The sequence below is a fragment of the Gavialis gangeticus genome, unplaced genomic scaffold, assembly GCF_001723915.1.
Source record: "Gavialis gangeticus isolate Ggan-Ray unplaced genomic scaffold, GavGan_comp1, whole genome shotgun sequence".
NCBI classification, from domain to species: domain Eukaryota; kingdom Metazoa; phylum Chordata; order Crocodylia; family Gavialidae; genus Gavialis; species Gavialis gangeticus.
In genome coordinates this window covers 136796175-136809150 of record NW_017729024.1, presented here as the reverse complement: position 1 = coordinate 136809150, position 12976 = coordinate 136796175, and the positions used below count along the sequence as shown (strand labels likewise).

The window sequence follows — 12976 nt, the reverse complement described above, 5'->3', positions numbered from 1 at the left end:
GCCGCAGCCAGCGAGCCCTGGAGGACTGCAAGGCGGTGGGTATCGCCCGGGCGGCACCTGCTTGGCTCTGCGGAGCGCCGGCCCCGGCCCAAACGCGTCCCTGGCCGAGAGCGAGCCCGGCTCCGGCACCGGCACCGGCACCGGCACCTCCCTGCCGGCCCCCCCTGCCGCGAGCCCTCCCCAGGCACTGAGCCACTCCCGCCACCCGGGCAGTCGCCAGGGCCTGGCGCCGGGGCCGCGCTCGTTTGGCCTCGGACGGTCATTGATCCCTACATAGACGCAACCGCGGCAGCTTCCCCCGGCTCCGAAATCCCCGGGCTGGCGGGGAGGCGCCAGGTCCACCCGACTTGCAGCCCCGCGGATTTCCCGAGCCGTGATGTCCTCGTGGGGCTCTGCCTGCCCCGAGCATTTGGACGCCACGCAGCCCGCAAAAAGAGCAGCACAAAATGCTGTGACGGGCCCTGATTGCAGCTGGGAGCCGGGCCCCAGCCGTGCAGACCGCCAGCCTAGGGTCTGCCCAAGCAAGCTGTTGCGCCTTGACTTGGAAAAATCTGGACCCTGAGGCATCTGGATCCAACAGCATTGGAGGGGTGCGTAGCTGCTCATCTCCTGCTGGATCCTGCCCCCCTCCCCCTTTCAAATTTGAATGTCTAAATACAGGGGAAAGGGTGGCAGCTCCTACCGCACTCGAAATAACCAGATGGCACTGCACACTGTCACAGCCATTCCAGAAACACACATCCAACAAGTGGATCCAGCTATTTCCTCTTCGTGCCCAACCTTAGCATTGGGGCAGCCACTTTAAAGAAGTCAAATTGCAACAGCTGGTTTTCTCCATTCTTTAGCTGGTGGCATTTCTGGATCTGAAGGAAAACATGTTAGGGCCAAACTGCCAAGACCCTGTCTAATCCAGGAGCTTGAATCTGGCTTTTATGCTGGTGCTGCAAAAAACAGGAGAATGCTGTTCGGCAGCCGGAAAATAGCTACACTTTCCCTCTGTCTGGGCAGTTGGTACAGAAGCCTCCAAAAATGTGGCTGGCTTCATCTGTATCCAGGTGCTGGGTCTGGTTCTTGTGGGATGATTATGCCACAAATATAGCGGTTTCAGGTACTTGCAGCTACATTTCTTTCTCTTATGCCAGGGAACACAGGGGGCTTGAGGTCAAATTTCGTGGTATCCAGGTGTACCAGAAGAAGCACCTGAACCTTTTGCTCTTCTCCCTGTACAATGTGGGGGTTGGCAGCTCACATGAGTAGGGTTTCAGGTACTGTTTCTGAGTCTTTACAGAGCTTATTGTATTGGCAAGCATTAGGGACCAGATTGTATTAGTGCAGCAGGAGCAGCTACACTTGCTGTTTTTTGTGGGCATTTGAATTTGGGGTTGTGGCTCTAAAATATGACTGAACTCATCCAGGTGCCAGATCCAGGTTTTTTAGGTGTTTCTTTTGCTGTGATGTGTTGAGGACTGATTTTATTTTGGGAGAGTTAGGAGTGGCTTCACTCATTTCCTGCTTTGATCAAATATAGAGACTTGCGTTAAAATTGTCAGGATAAAGATAGACAGGTTGTTACCTTCTTCCCCCCGTAAGAGCTACTTCTATGCATACATACATTTCTTGCATCCAAAGATTGCATACAATTTATTTCTTTAAAATAAACATACATGGTAGATTAATGGAGCAAAATAATAGTCCTTCTAACACTTTGAATGCAGCAATTTATCCAGGGGAGTCTGAGCTATTATAATATTATGATGCTGGGTTGGAATATTTCTGTGGCAAGGCTGAGAGGTTTATCTGCTTCTTTGTCTATTTATTTCACACTGGACAAGGTGCTACCTGGAATACTAAGTGGAAAGTAACTATCTAGCACATCTTATCAGCGAACAACTTCAGATCAATTTCAAGTCTGAAACCTGGGTTAGAGGCCAATGATAGGAAGGAAATCATTACAAAGTAAATTAGTAAAGTTTCCGGTGCATAAATGAATGGTATGTTCCACTCCCTAAATGCGCTGCTAATCAGAAAGCAGGGAGGGTGGGGGGAGGAGAGAATCATTTCAGGAGATATTTTGTCTTTCATGATGATGAAAACTAATCCCTTGCTATCCACAGTAAAGAAGCTATTATTTATGTCTGCTTGATATTTAAGATTAATAACCCAAGCACTTTCAAATGTTTAGAGTTGAAATATTACCTTCCTACAAGTGAGCAGTTATAGTACAGATGAAGCAGCTTGCATGAAGGCCTTAGTAATTTACTGAACCTTAGAGATTTGATCCTGTATCCACTGAAGTCAATAAAAATAGAAGCATGATTGACTGCTTTTATAAATGCCTCAATGTTTTATCAACATAGTTAAATGTTTCATGTAAGTAAACAATCTCTGTTTTTCAGCTTGTCCAGGAGTTCAATACCCAAGTGGCTCTATACCGGGAGTTAGTCATTTCCATTGGGGATGTGTCAGTCAATTGTCCGTCTCTACGTGCTGAAATGCACAAGACTCGAACCAAAGGATGCGAGATGGCTTATCACGCACACCAAAAACTGTCAGCAATTTCTGGGTAGGATTCAACTTATATTTTTCCATTCAAGGAAGTACCTTAAAAAATTCAAGCTTCTTGTTGCTAAATGTTATATCAAGTGAGCCTTGTGTAAAAGGATTAATCTGTTTTGTTTCTATTTTAAGCAGACATCTGGATTCATTTAAACTAAGAGATATATGGTCTTGAACTTGACAGAAAATATAAATCCTTACCCAGTATCACTTTGGGCCAAATCATGTTTTCCTTAGTAAGAGCATCCCATTGGCTAGAGTGGGTTTTTTGTGCAAGGTGAACATAATTTAGCCTCAACTTGCTAACCAACACCAAATGAACAATAATATAGAAGCTGATGAACTTAAAAGGTGAAATTAACCAAGCACTCCACGGCCCTGACCTTGCAGTCTCAACAAAATGATTTGTTAGCGGAAGTGCTGTGTAACTGAGGACTTGCAGGATAATGGAAAAAGGAAAGTTGTTTTTTAACAGCTAAAATAGTCTGTGGAGAAGAGAAGTTGCTCTGTCATAGATCCCCTCAGAAGCATTCACATTATACAACATCAAAACTCATGTATGAGAAATGTTTATTGCTTAAAACTGATTTTATTCAAGTAACAAATGCCTGATTTCAGAGGCTACTGCAGCTGACATATTTGAAGACCAGACTTTCAAAAGACCAGCCTCCCTCCTGCAGGTGCAATCTGTATTTGTAAAACCTACATCTGCAGCTGAATTTGGGGCAAAGCTAGAGTTGCCATTACCTATATAAAATAGGAAGGCTGAGTTTCTAGGGTACTTACCCCAAGATTACCAATTATCACACTTTTTCCAGTTCAGACCACAATTTAGTGTATAGCCCTTGTGGACTGTATTCTCTTCCTTTGCTTCTATATAGCACCTCATGGAAACCAGAAATCACATTCATAGAAATCCATTAAGGAAACATATGTACTGGTGTATATTTTAGCTGTCTTCAATGTAAGAGGTATTTGGCTTCTTTCAAAAGGACAATTCACAACATCCCTTCATTAGCTCTTCCTCTTGCATTCGTTTCTGCTTCTTGCCACTAAAATCAACTTCAGTGAAGCCTGAACTCAGCACAGCTCTTAAAGCAGACATGCATTAAAATATATAGAATTCCATGTTTTCAATAATTTACATTTTAATTCACCTATCTTTATCATTCAGCTATATTAAGGCATCTTTTTAGGTCTTCTGACTCTACTTGTCTTGAAAAGAGGTCAGTCTTCTCAAGTCCAGCTTTTTCTGATTTGATTCTGCAGTAAAGGTAAATCGCTAAATGTATGACACTGACATCCTTCTTATGGCAAAATAACATGTTTGAAGACAGGCTAGACTAACTAAGGCACTTTGTAGACTAATTCAGAGAAGTATAGCATGAGCTTTTGTGACCCTGAGCTCATTTCATCAGATGCTCTGAAAAGACATGCACAACACAGTTTATCAAATAGAGTGATCTGAATACAAAAGACAGGGAAGGGGATTCCAAGAGAGGCAAACAAGTAATAAACCCATAGGGATAAAGAGGTCATAAAAAGCTAATTCAGGTGATGGGATAAGAATCCGTAGACATTCAGACCATACTTAACACAATTCAGTCTGTGGATGATTTCTTATTCCACAATTTTGCATTCAAGTTCATTTTTAAAGTTTTTTTGTCATCTAAGAAATCTACCTTGACGTCAGTAATGAAATGTCCAGGTTGTCAAACTCAGGATTAAGTCTCATTGCAGGATAAGCCAAGCAAAAAAGCTCATGTCTCTCACAAGTGTAAAATCCACTCTGTCTTCATTGTGCCTGAGTATTTGGGTTCTGTGCAGAGACAAGGAGGTGAAATCTGCTTGCCTAACACTGAGCCGTATAATAGCTGGTGTCTAACACCTCTGCATCCACTATTTCATTTTATAAATCAACTGGTGTAGGTGCACATAGACCTTCAGCATCAATTGTGGAGGCTGCTGGGCTCACTTAATTTAAATGTCCATTCCTGGCTCCCTTCCCCCCCTCCGCCTCCCCCCACACACCTTATCACAGCCTTCTGTGCCAGTCTGCATAGATTTCTGTGAAAGAAAAAATGATGAACTGAGGTTTCTTTGTGGTTGTAGTGCCCAAGATAGCTCCTATGTGGGATTAAGTGAGGTGCAGGGCTTGCATTCACTATAACCATCAAGCATTAAAACACTGGCCAAACATTGCATTTTGTATCATTGCCACTTTTATCAGATTTGCTTTTGTGCAAAATTCTCTTAAGTAGATCTTCTTTCTGATGTGTTCAACAGCTGTCTATCAGAAAGAAAAAAAGAGGAAGGAAGAAAGAAACAGCTGTTTTTAAACTAACTCACCTGCAGTTTGTATGACCCAAATACCACAGCATGTAGAACTTGAAAATGAGCAGTTCAAACAAAAATTGTCTTAATTCATTTCATCCTCAAAGATGGAGTAAGGTAAAAAGTGACAAAGATAATTAATAGTAAAAAAGTAACCTGGGAATTTTAAAAGACATCCAGTTTGGATGTAGTAACAAAGGAAAAGAAATGTGTCTTTTAAAAGCATGTTTTTAAGTGATTATGTCTTAGTTGGAACTGTCATATACACAAAGATATGCTAAAGGTTCGGTAGTTGCTATGAGACTGACATTTAACTAATCTACAGTTGTTTTAAATAACTCTAAATACTGCAATATCCATAACAACTGGTAGATGGTAAAAAACCATCATAATTTACTTGTTTAGTTTGATAGGGATTTCACAAGATCTACTTCACATGCTTAGTTTCTTTCAGTTGAGTAATGAGGGGAACTGTGTGAGCCAAGGTAACTTGTTTCATGCTGTGTAAGAAGGCCACCTGAACATGGAAGGTGGGAGATAGGACAGCAGTGAGGATGAAGAAAGAGAAACAGGGACAAAGCAATAGATATTGAGATTCAGTTCCTAACTTTGCGAGAAGAGTGATGCGTTGTACATGAGTTAGCCTCTGAAACAATGTAGGGATGAAATGGATTGTGGGTAATGGACCAGGGACCATAGAATCTTTTTTTTTCCTAGTGATTTTCTTTCTAATATATTTAGAGACTGGGATGTGCTGGGAATGAATGAAACAGTCAGGAGGGCAGTCCATTGTTCAGAAACTACTGAGAGCCAATGAATGTGATAATTCTGCTGCATTCTCTGTTCTAATTCATCATAGCATAAAGCTGTGCATCCCAGAGCCACTTAATGGTGCAGTTCTCCACACTTTCTTTTAACAGCAAAACAGTTAACAAGCCGCATTAACAGAATACAGAATTTCAAAATATATAATGAATTTATTAATTAAACTAACTAGCAATTTACCCTGTACTGTTTGTGGACTTCCAGGTCCGTTACATCCCGTCCTGTTTCCCCCCCACCCCGCCCACCTGAGATATCTGTACAACTGTTCTCAGGCACTTATAAATCTACTAGTTCTTTTTGTGCCAAAATCTTTTTTGAAAGTATTTGTGTTTACTGTAAGCACCTCAGGACTGAAGCATTTTAACATCATTGCACTGTAATGCACTCAAATGGGGACAGCTACATTAGACACAAATTTACTTGCATAATTCATCATTCCAAGGAATCTTTGTATCCCTACCATGTCTACTGGGGCAAGCTTGTTGGTGATGACCTCAACCTTTCTGTATTCTACCTGTATCCCTTGCTGTGTTAGTTTTCCTCTTAGATATGCTATTTCTTTTCATACCAATGTTGCTTGGAGGTTGTAGTAATGTTCTTTTACTGTTTTTGTCCAAATCATCATCCAATGAGAACTTAGAATCCTCCACACAATGCAAAATTTGCAGTATTTTGCAGTGAAGCACCTCAGTTCCACACACAACCCAAATGGCAGTGTGAAGAAATAGTATCTCCAAAGAGGGTGTTGAATGTATACAAACATGTACTCTGCTTCTCCAAGAAGACCAGACAGCATGTTGCTGGTGCATCACGTGTAGAAAAATATTTGGCACCTGTATTTTTTATCAGAATTTTTATTTCTGTAGGTTGTGGAAAATGCTCCGAATTATTCAGTCCTTTTCAGTCTGTCCGTAAGCAAAGCGTTCCATGTTTTTCTTTCCTACAACAACTGGAAAGTATGCCTGGTTCACTGGTTTTTCTAAAAGACCTTGGAACTAAAAGAGAACCAGTAATGGGAGAAAGCAGAAGAGATTATATTTTCAGAATAAAACACTGGCAGAAGGGACAGTGAACAAAGGACAGGGATGAGATAGGAATTGGAAGAGAAGGCACTAGCAGCAGATGCACTACCTGCAGGGGAGACAGCTAAGGAAATGAAGGAACTGCTGTCTACTCTAGTGTGTAAGTGGGGTAGATGAAACAAGGGACAGAGAAGATGACAAAGGCAAGGTGCATCAAGGAAACATACAGTTTTGGTACGGGGTGTGTCCTGGGTGGCTGTGCTGAAGCAGACAATGAGGAAGGAATTTTAAAGAACTAGAGTTTTTATTTGAAATGTTCTTAAAATCCATAGCAAGAGGAATGATTAATGTTGCCTGGTGCTGTGGAGCTTATGCAGAAAATAAAAATAAGGGCTGTGTTATCTTTTTTCACTGAAATTATGCCCAAGGGTTAAAGGGGCAGTTTCAGCCATGGGAGTAGTATGACCTTGATGGAGTAGTTGTGCTTGGAAGACGGAGTTGAGCTAGGGAAAATTCAGAGGCTGCCTACACATGGTAAACTTACTGGGTCTGGCAGCATCTTCAAGTGGGCTACTTGCTAAAATGGACATAGAATAACCATGTTCTTAGTGAATTTATGCTGGCTAATTAATACAACAGCGAGAGTACGAGTGACAGTGTTTTCATCTATATGAGCAGCGGACTGCTCAGTTTTTAGTGCACAGTCATTTAGTACAGTACATGCTTAACCAAGTACTAAATAACTGCACAGTAACCAGCATTACTGCACAGTACTGTTGTTGCACAGTAGCATTACCTTCACAGTTCATGCCCAGCAACACTATGGTGCTATAGCAATGAGCTATGACTTAGTAACTCATTGCTGTTGCGCCGTAGCATCTCATGTAGACGCACCCAGTGGTAGTTAGCCTATCTTCATGCTAGTAAGGCACATAGCATGACCCCCCCCATGCTAATGAGGCATGTGGTACCTCTTGGATGTAGCTACATTATTAGGGGCGGGCTGCAGGCAGAAGTCCAGCCGGCTTGAAGCTGCTTCTGCAAGATATGTTAAGTTTATTGCCTGGGCATGACCAGAGCCTCTGACAAATAAGCTATGAGAATTCTGCATTGACCTATCATGTGGGAGCAGTCATGTGAGAGGAACTCTGTAACAGAACCTTTAGGACTCCTTTTCTGCATCCCCCTCCAACAGGTTTTCCTGTAGCCCTGATTAAATATTCAGGGCATGACCCCGTATGGATATGGCCTTTCATAGTATGATCTCTAGTCAGAAAACGATCCAAGCAAAATAATTATGTTTACATCATAGAAGTCTCTTTCTTAAATTTACAATGCCTCTTACATATTTCCAGAACAGTCATAGCTGTATTTCCTGAACAGTCACTCCAACGCTATCAATAAAATGCAAACAAGTTTCTACAGAAGAAGCCTGCTAATCTTGTAACCCTATCCTAGTCATAGTGATGTAACAAGCACCTCAAAGCAATTACACCTTTGCATTTGGTTGCTCATATATTTTTCTTGTCAAACTCTGTGAAGGTCTCATACAAGAGCAGGTGTCCAAGGTTATATATTGGTATAGCTTCACACCAACACCATTATGATTTTTTGGGGAAAAGAAATATAAAAAATATTTAAAAACATTCCAGCTTTTCCTCGTAAGCTTGCAGCAACGTAAACCTTTTACTGATGATACCTCAAGACTCAAAGTCAAATCCTGCTCATTCTATTGCTACAAGAAGTCCAATTAATTTTTAATGTGATTGTTCCCAGAGTAATGGGAGCTCTTGCACTAGATTATTCTAGTTTATTATGGATTCAGAACCTAGAAACCTCAGTGGCATTCTGCCTTATCTTGTATGTTTATAAAGTAACAGGGGTTAGAGTCAAAGTAAGAGAGACTAAAGCAGGAACAGCAAGTGAGCCAGCAGGATTTTTTCAAAGGAAGGTTTAAAAATGGAAAAGGTACTGGGAGGGTGTAAACTGAGAACTGAAGGTTTAATTTGCTTTTTCTGGGAGAGGGTTTGGTCAGGATAGTAAGGGACTAGGTAGAAACTATTATTGGCTGCAGGAAGAGTAATGTGGAGTTGGGTTTGTGGACAAAGTACATTATGGTGGTGTGTAAGCAAGGACAGGAAGCAAACTCCGACCTAGATTTTCAAACCCAGGAGTTCACAACTGAACACACTTCTGTAAATCTGTGCAGAAAGAGCCAGTCATTCAGCATTGGGAGCGGGGGGCGGGGAATATAATGTTGCATAGGTAGGCAGATGGGGAACTATATTTTGTGGAGGGATTATCCAAACCTTACAGAACCTTTGCCTTTTCTTTCCCTTATACAGTATTACTGGCAACATGTAAGATTATTCATTGCTTGTGTCCAGAAGCCTAGATAACATAATGGGTATTCTAGTGTCTCTTTATCTAGAGAGACAATAATAGTTAGATGATTATGTAAACCTAGCTCAAGGAAAAATTACCATCAAGTGGTTATGGTCACATTCTGAGCCACAATAATTATACTTGCCACAGAAACTGCAAGATAAAGTTTCCCTATCCTACTTTGTGGCATATTTGTTATTTGTATAACAAAATCATTAAATGCAATCTCCAACCAACTCCCTCGCCACCCCACCCCCAAAAAAAACAACCTCCCTCCCTACCTTCTCCGAATTCATAGAAAAAGTAAGGGAGCATAGTTAAAAATTATGCCTTGGCCATATTGCACTTCATTCTAGGGGTAAGTACAGACAGTCAAAAGGCCTGAATCAGTTCAGTCTTCACAGGTTAGTCGAAGTTGCATAGAGTGAACAGATAAACAAGTGAAAAGGCATTCATAGTGTTCTGCGCTCTCAGTTTTTATATTAAAAAAAAAAAATCCGGGAATTTTTTGGGGTTTATTTTCCAAATTTGGCTGGAATCAGGATAAAAGGAAAAAAAATTGGTTTAAATTGGGGAAAATACTAATACGTTCCCGTGGCAGGGAGGGAGGGAGGGAGTAAGGCTGGGACTAGGGAATGGAAGGAGAGGGGTGCAGCACAGCCTGTTGGCTGCTCCTGGGGCTTCAGCAGGGAACAAAGTGGAGGGAGCTGTCAGTGGGTGTGGGGTGGGGGGTGGCTCTTGCTGCTACATGCACCCGGGGAGGGCTGCAGGCTGGGGGGTTGCTCCAGGCTCTTCCTGTGGGGTGCATGCCCCCAGGTCTGTGCGCAGGACAAAAACAGGCTGCTGCTGTTTTACACCTGCTGACTTCCAGTTCCCTCCACAGCTAATGTCGGCCATTCCCAGGGCGGCTACAGCAAGGGCTGGGGTGAGTAGGAACAAGCGGAGCCCCAGGGAGTATGGTGCAGTTTGTCCCCACTCACCCCAGGAGTGGCCAGTGCCAGCTGCTTGCAGCTGCTGGGTTGTGCTGTGCCCTGAACCTCCCTGAGGCTCTGCTTGTCCCTACTCACCCCAGCCCCTGGACTGCACTGTGCCGTAATGCAGGCATCTGGCATCAGCTGCTCCTAGAACTGCTGCAGCAGGGAGTGGGAGGAGTGGAAACAAGCAGAGCCCCAGGTGGCATGGGGTGCAGCACAGCTTGTCCCTGTTCACCCCAGCCCCTGCTGCAGTGGCCCTGGGAGTGGCTGGCACCAGCTGCCTGCAGCTGACACTACCTGCCTGCACCACGGCATGGCACAGCCCAGGGGTTGGGGAGAGTGGCGCATGGCCAGATGTGGGGGGGGACCCGATCCCGGCACCAGCACCTGCACTGGCACTGGCACCTCCCGCCCCGCCCACAGTCAAAGCCGGCAACCCCGCACTCCCAGGCAATGGCTTCAGCTCCACGAACCTGTGCGGAGTGGCTGGGTTCAGCACTCACCACAGGGAACAGGACTTGCAGCTCCCAGCGCCAGGGACAGGGCCGCAGCCAGAGCCGCCGGCGTGCAGCTGGGACCCATCCACCCCAAGAGCAATTCCTGCGGCCCCTCCTGCCCCACCCAGGGTCAGAGTCGGGAGTCTCATGCCCTGAGGCAGCGGCTCCAGCCCCCACGTGGTCACCTTTCCCCCCATCTGTGTGCAGCCACTGCCACCCTCCCTTCTCTGCGTCCTGCTGGAAACCTGTGCCTCAGGTAACTGGCACTTTTAGCTTACTGGTGCCCCCCAACCATTCCCCACTCATGCTGGTTAACAGGGGTTTTACTGTACCCAGTAAAATTCAGTGAACTGAAAAATGGGTGTAAAACAGTAAAACCAAATAACTTCAGTAAAAAAAATCAGGGAACGTATTGGTGAAAATTGGTAAAAAATGAAAACGCGGTACACTAGGCATTCATTTTTGAATCCAGAAATGCAGCTACATCCTGCAGTGGCTCAGGCTGGAAGCCTGGGTGGGGTGGAGGGTGCTAAAGCACACTTTCCCTGCTCAGCTGGAGCAGACAGCATGGATCAAGGCTAGCCCGCCCACCCTAGGTGGGGTTTGCAGGGGAGGTGCAAAGCCTCCTGGAATGCCTGGGGACTGTGAGTTAACTTGCATGTGCAGGGCATCTGGGATAGAAGTTCAATAAACCAATTTAACCTAAATCAGATAAATCTGTTACTACATCCATCCAAGTTTATTTTAAACTGGTTTTGGCCATTTTGAAAGCGGTTTATGTGCACTGAACTTTCCAGTTTCTAATCACTTAGATCAGTATGGGTAGTTACTGTGCCATGCACACAGTGCATGGTTAGATTTTGCTGCTGCGGTGACATAGCTGCCAATCACATGTAGACCCATGTGATCACTACATCACTGTAGCATGTCACATAGTAGAAAAAGTGAAATCAGTCACTGCAGGCAAGAGGGGCACCTCAGGAGAAATAAAATACAGCTCAACAGGAGAGAACTTTTATAATTGTGAATCAAAGCAAGGTAAAAAGCAAAATCAGCAATGAACTACAGCTCTCCCCAGGCTGGATAGCAATTGCACAGAATCTATGTGGAACTCTGTCTTACTTGACTGCCTTCACAGTAGCTTCCCTTGTACTCCTTCCCCTAAGCACCTTGCTTTTGTCAAAGCACATACCAATATAGACAGATGGAAAGTAAAAATAGTTTTGCAATGCACAGCAATTATTTTCATGTGTGATTACACTCCTCAGTGAAATGTAAAGGAGGCATGCCTAATCATGAATGCCGCATACCCCCAGAGGCTGTGGGGCACGGTGAGCTTCTGCATGTGGTGGCAATGTTGTCGGTGGCAGCAGCAAGTGGTGTGAGCTCCTGCAGTCGGCTACAGCACTGGGGAGGTGGGGGGTGGCGAGCACCAACCAGTGGTTGGCAACCACCCACAACTCCTCTTGTGTTCAGCACACCACTGAAAGGTTGGGATGTTCAAGAAATGCAGTATCTGCCCCCAAACAGTACAAGGAAACCTACATACCTCAGCCACTACTCACCACTTCACTTGACATTACTGGGAGTTGCCCATGTCAACTGAGGGAATCATCAGGCTCTAAATGTATTATGAAGCACAAGAGGGCTGCACTGCATGTACCTAATCTGTTTGGGACTTCGTCGTAGTGTGCTGATGCTGTACATTCTGTAATCATCAAACAGCCTGACTGTTTCCCACTGCTGTTTCCTCCTGTGGCAGCACAGTCTGGGCTGGGGCAGCCCTAGGGGATGGGGGTCAGCACCCTTCAACCTCCAGCCCTGTGCATGGGCTGTGGTTTGCAAGTGGACTGCCGCTGGAGTGTGGCTCCCACCCCACTCCATCTTTCAGTGGTGGTAGTGATGGAGCAAACCATCACAGTGGACAGAGGTGAGGCACCAGTCACCTGCTGCCTGCTTGCTGTGACACCAGGCACTCAGGGCGGGCTGTTGTGGGCCAAGGGTGTGGGCAGTGGCAGATGCAGGAAGTGGACTGTTGCAGCCTGGTCCAGCCCACCCCCATGGCCCAGGGGCATGGGCAGTGACTGGCCCACGGCAGCTCACCTCGAGCACCCAGTGCTGCTGCAAGTAGGCAGCGAGTAACAGGTGCCTCATTTCTTTCCACCACAATGGTTTGCTCTGCCGCCACGGCCAGGAGAGGGCAGGGCATGGAGAGCCACACTCCAGCTGCAGTCTGCTTGCAAACTGCAGCTCCCATGCAAGGCTGGAGGCGGCGGGCACTGACCCCCACCACCTAGGGCTGCCTCAGCCCAGGCCGCGGTGCCACAGCATGAGTCAGCAGTGAGTTAGACTCCGTGCTTAGCTCTGGCCCACCCCCACCTCC

At 45.1% G+C, this 12976-nt stretch overlaps 1 protein-coding gene across 3 annotated transcripts in view; it reads left to right on the top strand.

Moving 5' to 3' along the window:
* RGS7BP (regulator of G-protein signaling 7 binding protein) overlaps positions 1–12976 on the top strand; it is a 119901-nt gene that overhangs the window by 676 nt on the left and 106249 nt on the right. For 2 of the 3 annotated variants that reach the window (XM_019517800.1, XM_019517798.1), the window contains exon 2: positions 2397–2563. In XM_019517800.1, the coding sequence (XP_019373345.1) occupies positions 2493–2563 (71 nt within the window). In that variant the 5' untranslated portion in view covers positions 2397–2492. Of the gene's footprint in view, positions 1–6; positions 36–2396; positions 2564–12976 lie in introns of those variants that run through there. The other variant, XM_019517799.1, reaches the window with a different exon arrangement.